The 14,931-nt window shown below is 40.5% G+C and overlaps 1 protein-coding gene across 1 annotated transcript; it reads right to left on the reverse strand.

The window, feature by feature from the left end:
• Positions 1-2,986: 2,986 nt before the first annotated feature.
• On the reverse strand, positions 2,987-11,462 carry LOC119419266 (interphotoreceptor matrix proteoglycan 2; the record flags this gene model as incomplete). Its single annotated transcript, XM_037686575.1, is given in 4 exon segments — positions 2,987-3,653; positions 7,408-7,471; positions 7,895-7,974; positions 11,261-11,462. Coding segments are annotated over 3 exon segments (276 nt in total). The 3' UTR covers positions 2,987-3,653; positions 7,408-7,428.
• Positions 11,463-14,931: the final 3,469 nt, after the last annotated feature.

The raw sequence follows: 14,931 nt of genomic DNA on the forward strand, positions 1-14,931 counted from the left end.
CTCATTAGCATTTTGAATTACAACCAGCAGGCACAGATGCAGAAATGGTATGCAGCTCTCGTTATCACACCTGATGAACAAATTCCTAAATCTAAAGGTCTGCCGTGAAATAAGTGTACTAAATGATTCAGTTATACTTTTTAAAAAACTGTCTAATTTGTTTATTAATGCAATAGCTTAGAGTTTTGGAAGGTTCTGTGGAAATATTTGTAAAAATAAACATCTTACCTGTTGTACATAGCTCTACCACCTCATTTTGGACATAAAGTTTAATTCTAACCAGATCGACAATCTAACAGCTAGTTCAAGCAGGGCCAAGAATAGAGTGTGTTATTGTGGTCCTTAAAACAACTCCGGTCTTGAAACTTCGGTTAATTCAAACATGTAATTAATCTTTATACAACCTTCCATTTCACATAAAACATTTTCGATGGGATTTTGTTGTTCCGAGAAGACGTTAATCCACTTCATTCATGGCACTACCTGGACTAGTCGTTAGCTCATCATCCAGTCAGAATAAAACTTTTTCTCCAAATGGAGGCCTTTTAAAGAGCCATCTACAACAGGTAAGATATTGAGCGTTCATAACCTTTTCACAACACAGAACTTCAACAAATCTGAACTATTGCTTTAAGTGTTTTAGGTTAATTAATAAAAGTATTCATTAAACCTCAAACAAGTGACTGCTTATACAAAATAGCTCCAGTCTGAGTTACATCTTTAATTATTTTAATGTGCATGGAGTTTGTTTGTTAATTCTTTTAAAAACTGTACATAACTCATAATCCCTTAACAAGTTTCAGTAATTATCACAAAACTTTTTATTCTTATACGTATTAGTTTTATTTTATACAGCTGCAGAAAATGACAACACTGTTGACACGGTGACAGTAATCAGTATAAAAGATGTTCACACAGAAACACTTCTGAGTCAAGATTTCTACCCTATGGTGCAACTAATCATGACATCAGCGATGTTATGGACACGACTGTAAGTGGTGTAAGAGCACGTGTAAAAACGAAACTGAAGTCAGACTGCAAAAGGCTTGGTATTGTCACAAGGGTCTGCTCCATCAGTCTTATTTTTACTTAAAGATGCCGAAATGAAAAGTCCAAGAAACTACAATGAGGTGTGTGTGTGTGTGTGTGTGTGTGTGTCAGTGACCTCCCAACAGAACCGACTGGCTGACAACAAATGAGTCCAGAACATAATCTATCGCAGCTGCAAGAGGCCACTGAACAGACACGAGGGATCAAGTTTAAATAATCCAGAAAGGATTGTGTGTGAATACCCAAAGGAAACCCTGGAATTTGTCTGAAGGTCTCAGGTTTAAATGCAGGATAACTACCAGATAAGTGGTCACGGGACACATCTTTTTCTAAGAATTTGTGTTTTGTAAGCTCTTTCATTGATGCAGACAGATGGAGATTGTCGTTTCAGGGAGCATGTGTTGTTTATCAGCTCGCCTTTTCTGGATTTCCTGTTGGGCCAGTTGCAGGATGTGAGACATCTGTAAGAATACTCTCTAAGATCTGATCTGTGCGCTGCACGCCTCACAGCATTTTTCCACTGAAATAAGTTTTCATTGATTTCTGGATCTGATCACAGAACTGCTGTGGGTTCGTGGGATCAGGCTCTTTTCCCGGAGCATCGACTCTTGCTTCTCGTCCGCCTCGTGATGCATTCACTCCTCTTTCATGCAGATCTCAGAAAACGATAAAAAGAAAAGCAGCTGGAACAAAATAGTATTTTCATAAAGTTAAACGCTACTTTTATGTTAATAAATACTTCAATGCATATAGCAGCAATAAAAAAAAAACATTAGTCTAAAATTAAAGTGTAAACAAAATAAAAGCAAACACTTCTATATATTTGCCAACATTTTTTAAGCAGTTACATGTAAATAGCTCTTTGAACGTTTTAAAACAAACTCATCTCAAAAACTTGACTTTTCATGTGAATGCCATGCTATAAACCAGTGGTTCCCAACACTGGTCCCTGAGGAACACCATCCTGCATGTTTCAGTTGTTCCCTGCTCCAACATGCCTGATTCAGTGATTTAATTATTTCCTTAAGTTCTGCAGAAGCCCGTTAATCACCCATTGACTCAAATCAGGTGTACTGGAGCAGGGAAACAAGTAAAACACGCAGGATGGCGTTCCTCAAGGACCAAGGTTGGGAACCACTGCTATAAACCATTTATCATCAGTTTCGCTTTATCGTTATTTACATGGAAGTCTGTTCTTTTGCAAGAGAAAAAAGCTGCTGCAGCCACTTTGTTTTCAAATGAAGCTGCTTTAGGATGATAATTATCAAGATCGATCCGTCCACGGCAGGTAAACCGCTGACTGCTCGTCAAGTCTCCGCTTAATCTTACTTCCAAATGATCTTAAAGATCGATTTAAAGGTGATGGAAAGAGAGGAGGTGTAACATATTTGTGTATTGGGTTGAAAAGCCCCAACCTCCAGTTGCAAATCAGCACAGGAAGTATTTTAATGAAGGATAACAAGCACAAGCTTTTAATGTTTTTATGCAATACGTCTATTTTCAATGTGGCACAATAAATGAAGCATCGTCTCCAGAGACATCAGCTTTGCTTCTTCAACGTTTTGGATAATTACGTTGTAGTTCGCACACTTTATTTGTCAAGTATTAATTTGCTTTATTGATCTGAGCTAAAGGCTGCTAACTGTTATCTGTGCAGAGCTTCACACGTTTTCTAACTGCTTGGTGCTTGTTACTTTGCAGACACTACACATAAACATAGTGACAACAGGTAAAATGACAAAAACTCCATTCTAGCTCAGCTTGAGGATGAACGTGTTGCAACTCTTAGCAGATCTTGGTGAATTCCAGAATAAATAATGACATTCTGACACAGTCCAGACTGCAGCTAGCTGCTATACTTCATTGGAGCGAGTCAGTGAAAATTCAGTCTTTCAGTTCAACGCCTACAGGAGCTTTGTGTGTTTGATGTGTGTTTGATGTGTGTTTGATGTGGTGCGGCTCGGCTACACAGCAGGACAACACGCATCAGTGAGCGAATGATGAAACAGCCGTTTAGCCTCTCAAATAATTCGCCCAAACGGTTTTATTTTTCTGTAACGTTTGTCCACTGGTCCTGCTTTGAAATGAAATGTACATTTTAAGGAGCATTTAAACTGAAATAGCACCGGTGACTAAAAACAAACAGCTCCTTCAATCCCTGTGTGATAAACACTAAAAAGAGAAAACAGAAAAATCTAACAATGTCTAACCATCATCGCTTTAACTAAATATAAATTTATAGTTGATGTTCTTCCCTTTCATGAGAAGGCATTTACAACATGAAGCAATAATACATAAAACAATCTTGGTTTGGTATTTGTGTTTCTGACAGAACTTCAAGTAACTGAACGTGGGCCTACAGAATCGAGTCCAGCAGGTCAGCAGCAGACACAGACCACAATGTCAAGATAAGTTCAGTCAGTCGAGAAAAGGCACAATGGAAGGTGGATAAACACCGCTGCGCAGGCGGACCGGAGCAGCTGCAGCGTTACTGTCCGGGTTCTAAAAGTGCTGGAAGAAGGTCCAGCAACACAATCCAGGCTCTGAGGAGTGTGGAGAACAGGTCCTGAGAGGGGGCTGTTTTAAATCAGGGAAGGGTGTTCCTGTGAAACAGAAGGAACAGATTGTATTAGTAAGATGTTTCAACTTGGATAGCCTTAAAAACACACCTCATCCCACCATCTTAAAGGGATGATGCAGATGTTTTTCAGTGGGGTGATGTTGAAAAGTTGAGAACAATAAATGTTTTACTTGTTTTAGATTAGCTCTTTGAACAAACTCTACTTTATAAATCTTTACATCAATGCCAATGTTGCATTACACGATTATTACCATGGAAATATGTTTATTAGAAAGGGCAAATAGCAGCAGCAGCTAGCTTTAGCACTTCCTATGCAGCCAGAGGCAGTTCAAGAAGCAAAATTTAATGTTTTTTTGGCAGAATATTTGTGTAATTAAAGTTGATGGCAGTATAAATGTTCATAAAAAAGACTTTTACATAAACTTTTATGAAATGTTGAGACTGTTTTAAGTTGGCAGCTTTTCTTTTAATAACACTTTGGTCTTGGACCTTGCCTCTCATCACTTCAATCCAGTGCTCAAAGAGCTATCTACAACAGATAAAACATTAATTTTTGTAATCTTTCCACAGAACCTATTTCAGACGATCAGAACTGTTGCTGTAAAAACTAATATACATTTGTAGAAACATATTTGGTAACACTTTACAATAAGGTACACAAAATTTGATTAACTACTGGGAAACGCCTCAGGAACGAATCAGGAACAAATCAGGAGCTAATGGGTAGTTAACCAGTACTTACTGGGGAACACACAGCCAAACAATGCTGCAGGTAATTTATGTTTGTTTGTTTGTTTGTTTGTTTGTTTGTTTGTTTGTTTGTTTGTTTGTTTGTTTGTTTGATGAGTTAACGAGCTTCATGCAGTCAAAACATTTAGCCTCGTCACACCCAGGCGCTCACATAACTCCCAGTACACGTCTCTCTTGGGTGTGGGTCCTGGTGACTACAGCTATGTTTACGTGTGCAAATTTTTTAGACCGGATTGAAATGTTTTCAGATTAAATAATTCAAATGTATCTTTAACATGGACACAATCTGTTCATGATGAGTGTTTACATGCAGTGATCATTGTTCTGAACAAAAGTACTGACATGCGCAGAGTGGTAAACTCGCTTTAAAAATAAACCACAGAAGAAGAAGTTCTACTTCCGGTTTACTTCCAGGATGAACGTAAACAAACCTGAGCACCCAAAATGGACCTGCGACAGGTTTTAATGATGGTGGAGACGTTGCTGCACTCCCTGACTGAGCTACAGGTAATACACATCATTTTGAGCTCTTTCAAAGTTTCTAGTAGAAATGTTGTGTCGCTCACAGACCAGTTTTGCTTCCCTGACATGCTAATATTATTAGCATTAGCCAGGAGGAAATGACATAGGTTGCACATTGATTGATTGATTGATTGATTGATTTTTATTGTCAATTCTGCATATGTACAGGACATACATAGAAATTGAAATTGCGTTACACTCCTACTCAAATTGCAGCAAACAACAACATTAGCAAAAATAAACTAACACAACTAGTTATATAAAAAAATATAAAAAAATATAAAAGTGAACAGCAGCAGGACCTCTGATGCAACGTGCTCAATAGTGACTAACAGGAGACAAAGGGACGCTGACTGAAGACAATAACATGATGAGAGGTAGATAATGGATGTGCAAGGCCAGAGTAAACAATAGTGCAATATAAAGTATAAACCTGAGAAACTTAGTAAAGTGAAGGTGTGCATACCGGTTCTATATAGTCACAGTTATGTACTGATGAGGTGATTAAGTGGAAATGACAATACCAGAATTACCAGAATAAAGAATAAACAGGACGAGTTGATCATAACAGTAGTGCAAAATATAATGCAATAAACAGTAGAGTGAGCTTGTAGGCTGTTAAAGTGACCGATTCATGAACTATTCATAAAACTAAATAAATGTCCCAGAGCAGTTTTGAAGGGGGGGGGGAGGGGGGGGGTGTCAGGAAGCGGAGGTAGTGTGTGCAGGGTGGCAGAAGTGGGAGAGGGGGCTGAGGGGGGGCAGGCAGAGAGTTCAGCATCCTCACGGCCTGATGGACGGAGCTGTTCCACAGTCTGCTGGTCCTAGAACTGAGGCTACGCAGTCTCCGCCCTAATGGCAGCAGGTTGAAGAAGCAGTGTAGCGGGTGGTCAAGATCTCCCACCCAGCAGAGGGCTTTACTTCTGAGGCGAGAGCTGTGGAGGTCCTGAAGGCAGGGGAGAGAGGTGCCAATGATCTTCTCAGCTGTCCTCACGATCCGCTGGAGGGATTTGCGGCAGGATGCTGTGCAGGCCCCGTACCACACAGTGGAGCAGCTCATCAGGATGCTCTCGATGGCCCCCCCTGTAGAAGGTTGTCATGATGGGGGTGGGGGCTCTCGCTCTTCTCAGCTTGCGGAGGAAGTAGAGCCGTTGGTGAGCCTTTTTGGCCACTGCTGCTGTGTTGATGGTCCAGGAGAGGTCCTCAGAGATGTGCACACCCAAGAACTTGGTGCTGCTCACCCTTTCCACAACAACACTGTTGATGGATAGTGGAGCATGTTTTGTCTGAGTTCTCCTGAAGTCCACAACAATCTCCTTGGTCTTCTCTGTGTTCAGCAAGAGATTGTTGCGTTTGCACCAGGAGACCAGCCGGCTCACCTCGCTCCTGTAGAGTGACTCATCGTTATTGCTGATGAGGCCTACCACAGTCGTGTCGTCCGCAAACTTGATGAAGAGGTTGGAGGGGTGTGATGGAGAGCAGTCGTAGGTTAGTAGAGTGAACAGAAGGGGGCTCAGCACACATCCTTGTGGGGCCCCCGTGTTCAGAGTGATGATGCTGGATGTGTTGCTGCCAACCCGTACCGCCTGTGGTCTTCCGGTAAGGAAGTCAAGCAGCCAGTTGCACAGTGATGTGTTCAGACCCAGACTGTCCAGTTTCCAGATGAGTTGTTGTGGAATGATTGTGTTGAATGCAGAACTGAAGTCGATGAAGAGCATTCTGACATAGGTGTCTTTCTTGTCCAAATGTGTGAGGGCTGAATGATGCGCAGTCATGCGCAGTCAGGTCAGTTTTTCACCATCAGATAAAAACAAACAGATCAAGTGTTTACATGCGCACTGTTCGGGTTATGAATCGACGTAAACCACCCGTTTCATTCTGATCACAAATGATTTCGGATCGCGCTGAATAAACTAAAAATAACCCGAACAGGGTGTTTACATGACGCGTTTTTATTCCGAACGGCCAATTGATCTGATTACTATTAAACATGGTTTATTAAAACATGGTTTCGTCGATCCACTGAGGAGGTCCGTTCTCTCCTCCCCTCCCTGCAGGAGTTTCCCCGCAGGAGTTCCCCCCCCCACCCCTCGTTTTACACAAGGAAATATGTGCAGCCACTAGAAATAAGTGTGAATCATAAATCAAATCAAATCATAAATTTGCCTCGAGATGAAAATGACATTGAAAGAGAGACTGAGGACGTGTGTGATGACGTTTTTCTGAGGCTGTTCAATTCTGACACTGAAGAAGATTTTAGTGCACGGGAGGATTGAAGATAACGATCAGTGACTTTTCCTGGTCTGTATTTTTTATTTTATTTTTTTAACCAGCCGTGTTACAGGCACTGTTCAGACAAAAACCAGCGGCTTATACACAAGTGCAGCTTTTATTTGTACAAAAAATATTTTTAAATTTAGTGGGCGTAGCTTATATTCAGGTGCACTCAATAGTCTGGAAATTACGGTAATTGTGCAAATAAATGTTCAAATGAAGAAAAATACCTTGTTGTCCACATGACAGCTTCATGTCTGCACAGAAGAGCTTTCTCGTCGCGTCTCCATGACACTGCAGCACAGTTAAATACATTCACAAACAAAATTTATCTTTTAGGTAAATTTGTTGCAGTTATTACCGTATAAAGAAAAAAACTACAACTGAACTCAGCTTGATGGGCATGAGGTTTAGCTGTGGTGCACATTGTGGTGATCCTACCAGGCTTGTGGTCAACATCAACAGTTTCTGTCTAACTGTATGAGGTACGAGGCTGGCTGGAGTTCAGAAATAATAAATCTGTCCACTGGTTGGAAGCAGCCAAGTCTTTGCCTCCTGCAGCTCCTGACTACCAAACAAAACCTTATTTATTTCTTGTTTTGTCAGCCTCCTGTCCTGTATCACAAACCCACTTCCCCTTTTTATTCTCAAAGCCTCGTTTGCTCACCCCACTGCTTCACTTTATCAAAGTCTCAAAGTGAAAAGAAGCTAACTCACGCTTGATGCTGTCGCACAAAGTCTGCAAACTGCCGGTCCTTCGCATACAGCTCGATGATGCGGATCCTGTCTTGGATTTCCTGCAGAAAAACAAAATTTAATTTGATTGAGAAAATTATATGACACACATAGAAATAGCCGACCAAACCTAAAAGAATCAACAGAACAAAATTCCTTTAAGACCATGTTGATTTTAAAGCTGAGATGCTCTGATAAACTTTTTGTTAATGTTATGATGTCAGTGGAAAGTTACGAAAAGAAAGTAATTTAATTTCAGATAAGGAGTTACCATCCAGATACTTTGGGGCCAAAAACATTTACTTTAGAAAAATGTTTGCATAAAAACTCATCTAAGGAATCCACAAATCACCATACTTTAAAAGAAAATAATCTTAAAATCAAATTATTGCAGACTAACTTCATTAGTAAGTAAGTAAGTAAAACTTTATTTATATAGCACTTCTCAAGATAAAAATAACAAAGTGCATCGACAAACAAAATAGCAAAAGTACAAAAATTTAAAAGGATGACTTTTAGCTGGCTTTTAAAAGAAGCCACTGAGTCCACTGATCTGAGTTACAGAGTCTTGGAGCCACAGAAGAAAAGGCTCTGTCTCCTTTAGTTTTCAGTTTTGTCTGGGGGACAATCAGCAGATCTTCATCACAGGACCTCAAAGAGGGGTGTAAAAGTTCTGGTGTCTGTCCTGCAGAGCTCGCCAAGTCAAAACCTAAACCTTGAAATCCACTTGAAAATGAACTGGGAGCCAATGGAGTTGCTTTAGAAGTGGAGCTATAAAATTTAGAAGATCCAGTCAGGAGTCTAGCAGCAGCATTCTGTACAGACTGCAACCGGTCTAGGGAGGTTTTGGTTAAACATATGTACAGCGCATTACAAAAATCCAGGCGAGACGAAACAAAAGCATGAATTAAGATTTCCAATTCTGGATGAGAGACAGTATGGCTAAGCTTGGCAATATTTTGCGGTTGGTAGAAACAGGAACAAACCAGAGACTTGACATGAGTTTCCAGAGTAAAACCTGAGTCAAAGGTTAACCCAAAGTTTCTAACCAAAGATTTAGCAAAATGACCAAGAGGCCCAAGGATCTGCTTTATCATTACAGTTCTGGTGCAAATATGATTGCTTCAGTTTTCTCGCTATTTAGTTGGAGAAAACTTTCATTCATCTATCTGAGCATGGACTTTGTTATTTCATTCATCTAGTTTTTAATTGAATCCAGACAGTTAAGTAAAATTTGTAGTTTCAAAACTTCATTTGGAAGAAAATAAATATACAACTGGATGTCATCAGGATAACAATGATAGGAGATATCCTTAAAAGATGAAAGAATCAAACCAAGAGGGGGCAGATAGAGCAGAAACAACAATGGCCCCAAAACAGAGCCCTGTGGAACGCCAAAATGAACAGGACAAGAATGGGATCTGTACATAGATGTAGCCAAGAAGGTTGATCTATCCGACAGGTAAGAGGACAACCATTTCAAAGCAGAACCTGAAACACCAGCCCAACTCCTCAGCCTATCTAACAAGGTTGGGTGATCAACAGTGTCAAAAACTGACATCAGGTCCAACATGAGCAGCACAGAACATTTACCTGCGTCACGTTGCGTCAAAATAACGTGAGACTCTAAGAAGAGCTGTTTCAGTTGAGTGGGATTTACAAAACCCTGACTGAAAGTGGTCCAGAATACTGTGGTGATCAAGAGCAGCGGCTAACTGCTTGACCACAATATTCACTAGAATCTTTGCCAGTAAAGGAAGTTTAGAGATGGGTCTGTAACTGCTAAACAAAGAAGAACCAAATTAACCTTTTTTAAGAGTGGGTGGATGACAGCACTCTTTAGACCTGACCAGCAGCTAAAGCAGCATTTACTATGTTCAGTACACTGGGACCAATGCACTGAAAAACACTCTTAAACAAGCCTAATGGTAAAATGTCCAGAGAGCAGGAGGAAGCCTTCATGGTGCTAACAAGCTTAACTGGCTCAGGAACGGACACTGGCTGGAAGGAGTCTAAAATAACAGGCCGAGCTAGAGAGGGAACGGTCAGCCCAGGTGTAGGTGGAGAAATATTATTTCTCACTTTACTGACCGTCTGTGAAATAAGAAAGAAAAAGTTGTCAATCCTCATTTGAAGAGATAGGAACAGAAGGTGCAGCTGGAGTGGTAATGTCCCTGATTGTATTAAAAAACAGTTTAGAGTTACCGTTGCTCCTAGCAATCAAATTAGAAAAATAAGTTGCCCTTGCTTCTTTAACTGCATTGTTAAAAGAGGTTGAAAGCTCCTTTAAGAACAGAAGATGCACCTGTAAATTAGTTTTCTTCCACAAAAGTTCAATTTTTCTGCAAGAACGCTTTAAGCAGCGGATACTATCGTTTGCCCACGGCGTGGGATTAGACACAGGCAGTGACCTCTGTTTGATGGGGCAGGCGTCTAAAACAGACAATGTTCATTAAAATGATCAGAGAAACTAAATTAGTAAAAGGAGATAAAAAAAGGATTAAAATCAGCAGAACAAAGGTCTGCTGTCACTTCATATGTTTCAATGAACTGGAATAAACAAACATTTAATTATAGGAAAACTACAAATAGCCATGATATATCTAAACAGCACAAGTATAATAAACATTTTCAATAATTTCTGCAAGAACCTTTTTTTATGATCAGAAACAGGGCACACTAAGCAACAGCTGATAGTCTGAAGACGTCACATCTTGAACATCCAAAACACAAAAACAGTCGGTTCACCGTCAGTGCGACATGCAGATTTACTGTGGTTGGTAATAAATGTGTTTATGAAACAAAACAAGCTGTGGTTTTGATTTACATCTTGTAAAAAAAACATAAAAAAGTAGCAGATATTACCAGACTCAATAAGGTCTGGCTCAGCCCTTCCAAAACCTTCCATTTGCTCATTTTAGGCCTTGGCTTGGATTTGTTAGCATGCTGAGTATCTCTGTCTTGTTGAAAGGTCTTCTTCAAGTTCAACTCTGATTCTCTGACAAATGCTCTTGTGTATCTTCAGGCGCAGCCTGATAAGATGCAGAACTCACATCTGGATCAGTTACTGACCGTCGGCCCACTCTTTGAGGCAGCTAAGCAACACAAACACAACATTTCCACCAGCGTGCCTCACAGATCAGTCTCTTAAAAATATGTATCTGATCTATATCAAACATATCTGCTGTTACTGTGGTAAAAAAAAAATAAAAAAAAAACTCTGTTTCATGAAACAAGTTTTTCAATTTGCACACAGTCCTAGAGGTCAAATTGTACTAAAAAATAGAGGAAATAGGGGTAAAAGGCAAAGTAAGCAGTCAGTCTACTCTGTCAAACACAAAATATTACCTCTTTGGTCAGCTCGCTGTTCTCGTAGATGTGCTGTATCTCCTCGCTGCTGAAGTCCGTGGAGGCCTCGGCGCTGGCGCTGCTGTACACCGGAGGTTCGGGGTAACGGCGGTAGTAGTGGCTGTAGCCTGTTGTGGCTTCACTTTCATACATAGGGTTGTATTTGGTCGCTCTGTCTATAGACGGGAGACTTTCTAGTCGCCTGCAAGACAACACACAACTGTGTTGTTAAATAACTGTTAAGTGTATAAAGATATTGTTTCTAATTAATGATTCAATTTTGGCTCAGTATTACAAGAAAAAACACAGCTCGTGTGACTAACCAGCTGCCGTCCAACTGTTTTTTTGTGAGGCCAGTTTTTGAAAACCACACCTTTTTTATTAGGCACAGCTTTCACCCACACTGAACCATCTCTGCAAAGGTTTGTTCACAAGGACCATTACAGAAACCAGTGGATGTAAAGTTCAAGTCCTATAAACACAGTTTATCATCGCAGCTAGAAATAAAGTTTGAAGTTTACTGTACAAGAATAGATATATCCACAGTCAAAACTTCAGCAACACAATATCAAAACACACTGTCCACATATTAAAGGGTGTAAATAAAATAAATGAAATACTGTAAATAAAAATAATTCTGGACCTGCTGTCCAGGTCTACTGAATTCCTACATAAAGAAAGCATGGAGGGAAAAAATACTGTTAAAATTATAACAATAAGTATCTTCTGATATAAAAACATTTGTTTTATTTTAACAACTGACCTTATTAGTTAAAAACTAAGAAAATGTTTAAGAGACTGTCATTAAAATGAGCTGATAATAAAAACCAACCGACTCATTCTTATACTATTTTTAGTTGAAGGATTGCATGATTTGCTTGAAGTTTTGTGTTTGTTTTAATTTTAAACATTTCCAAAACTTGGGGGGAAATTACACTGTGTGTGTTTTATACCTTTCATTAATAACTTATTTTACTTGAAAATTATTATGATTGAACCAATTGTTTGAAAAAAGGGGCAGATATAATAAGATTTTTACTTTTTCTGCTGCCTTTCATTTTAAATCTCTTGTATCTTTTTTATATTGTTATGGAATTGTTTTGTACTTTTTTTTAATGAATAAACTTTATACCATACCAATAACTTGAGCCGTTTTTAGATTTACAACCAAAAAAAAGGACAGAAGTCAGAATTCAAGGTTTTAAGCAATGAAAATTCATTTTATAACATCGCAATCCATCCTATAGTTGAGGATTAAAAAGAATCAAAAATACATTTACTATTACTTTTTTTTATTTAAGTATAACTACTATGAGAATTAAATAAACAGCATCAGCATCATATCTGTCGGCATGTTTGCTGGATCCTCTCCCTGCTCTGAGTAACTTTCAAAAGTGCCACAACACAGATGAGTTACAGATTTATTTGTCTATATATATATATATATATATATATATATATATATATACATTTATATAAGTAATGTAGGTCAGAACATTCCTGACACATCGTTGCACCTTTATGCCGATGACACAGTTGTTTATTGTCGAGCTAGAACAGCTGCAAAGGTTTTCCAGCTTCTACAGTCTGCGTTCGACATCATCCAGTCAAATTTGTTCCATCTCAAACTTGTGCTAAATGCAGATAAAACCAAAGGGATATTGTTTTTAAACAGGAAGTTGGTCCCAGCAGTTCTTCCTCCTATCTCATCCATGCATAGTGTTCTTATTGAGTTTGTAGATTCTTACAGATACTTGTGAATTTTAGTTGATGCACGTCTCTCTTTTAAACCACATATCAAAAACGTGATAAACTGAAATTAAACTGGGTTTCTTTTTCAAAAATAGATATTGTTTAACTCTGAACATTAGGAAACACCTTTTAGCTGCAACTTTCCTACCAGCCATTGACTATTCATTCAACCTTTATTTATACAGGTTAATCCCACTGAGCCTCGGGGACTCATTTACAAGAGACCTGAATGTTAACAAACAGTGATGACAACAGTGGACAACAATAACAACAATAGACAATTATAAAGGATGCGTACAAATTTAAATTGTTTATTTATTAATTTTTTTAACAAGTGAATATAAAATGATAATTGAAAGGATGATTAACAGGAAAAGTAACCAAAAAGCAGCTAGAATACTAAAAACAGGTGAGTACGGTGACATTATTTACATGAATGTTCCTGCCAGCTCCTTGCAGATGTTGGATGCTGTCTATCATGGTGCGTTAACATTCATAACTGGTTGTAATTACCGTACACATAACTGCACCCTGTATTCACTGGTTAACTGGTCGTCATTAACTACACGTAGGCTCTCACACTGGTACATTTTCATCTATAAATCACTCCTTGCTCTGCTATCTTCTTATATCTCCTCCCACATGTCAAATTGTCAGTGCAGCTACAGCGTGCACTCCCAAGACATCATTACCTGCAGTGTCCCCTCAGTGCGGGCTGAATTCGGCAAAAGGACCTTCTCTTCCTCTGCTCTTGTAACCTGGAATATCTTGTAAAAAGATCTGAAGCTGTCGACTTATTTTTCTTTAAGGGGTTTTAAACTGTTGATAAGGTCAACAGAAAAATTAAAGCAAATATGTTCTCAGTACCCCTCCCTGGGCTGCCACCTTACCGTGGTGGAGGGGTTTGAGTGTCCCAATGATCCTAGGAGCTATGCTGTCAGGGGCTTTATGCCCCTAGTAGGGTCACCCATGGCAGACAGGTCCTAGGTGAGGGACCAGACAAAGTGCAGCCCAAACACACCCCTATGATGAAAAACACAAATGGAACTAGTGTTCCCTTGCCCGGACGTGGGTCACCGGGGCCCCACTCTGGAGCCAGGCCTGGAGGTGGGGCACGTGGGCGAGCGCCTGGTGGCCGGGCTTTTACCCATGGAGCTCGGCCGGGCACAGCCCGAAGAGGAGACGTGGGTCCCCCTTCCCATGGGCTCACCACCTGTGGGAGGGGCCAAAGGGGTCGGGTGCAATGTGGGATGGGTGGTGGCCGAGGGCGGGGACCCTGGCGGTCTGATCCTCGGCTACAGAAGCTGGCTATTGGGACGTGGAATGTCACCTCACTGGTGGGGAAGGAGCCTGAGCTGGTGTGTGAGGCTGAGAGGTTCCGGCTAGAAATAGTCGGACTCACCTCTACGCATGGCTCGGGCTCTGGAACCAGTTTCCTTGAGAGGGACTGGACACTCTTCCACTCTGGAGTTGCCCCTGGTGAGAGGCGCCGAGCAGGCGTGGGCGTACTAATTGCCCCCCAACTTGGTGCCTGTGTATTGGGGTTTACCCCGGTGAATGAGAGGGTGGCCTCTCTCCACCTACGTGTTGGGGGACGGGTTCTGACTGTTGTTTGTGCTTATGCACCAAACGGCAGTTCAGATTATCCACCCTTTCTGGAGTCCTTAGAGGGGGTACTGGAAAGTGCACCTTCTGGGGACTCCCTTGTTCTGCTGGGGGACTTCAATGCTCATGTGGGCAATGACAGTGAGACCTGGAGGGGTGTGGTTGGGAGGAACGGCCCCCCTGATCTGAACCAGAGTGGTGTTCTGTTGTTGGACTTCTGTGCTCGTCATGGATTGTCAATAACGAACACCTTGTTCAAGCATAAGAGTGTCCATATGTGCTCTTGGCACCAGGACACCCTAGGCCGCAGTTCG

The sequence above is a fragment of the Nematolebias whitei genome, chromosome 13 (assembly GCF_014905685.2).
Source record: "Nematolebias whitei isolate Nwh7 chromosome 13, NemWhi1, whole genome shotgun sequence".
Taxonomy (NCBI): domain Eukaryota; kingdom Metazoa; phylum Chordata; class Actinopteri; order Cyprinodontiformes; family Rivulidae; genus Nematolebias; species Nematolebias whitei.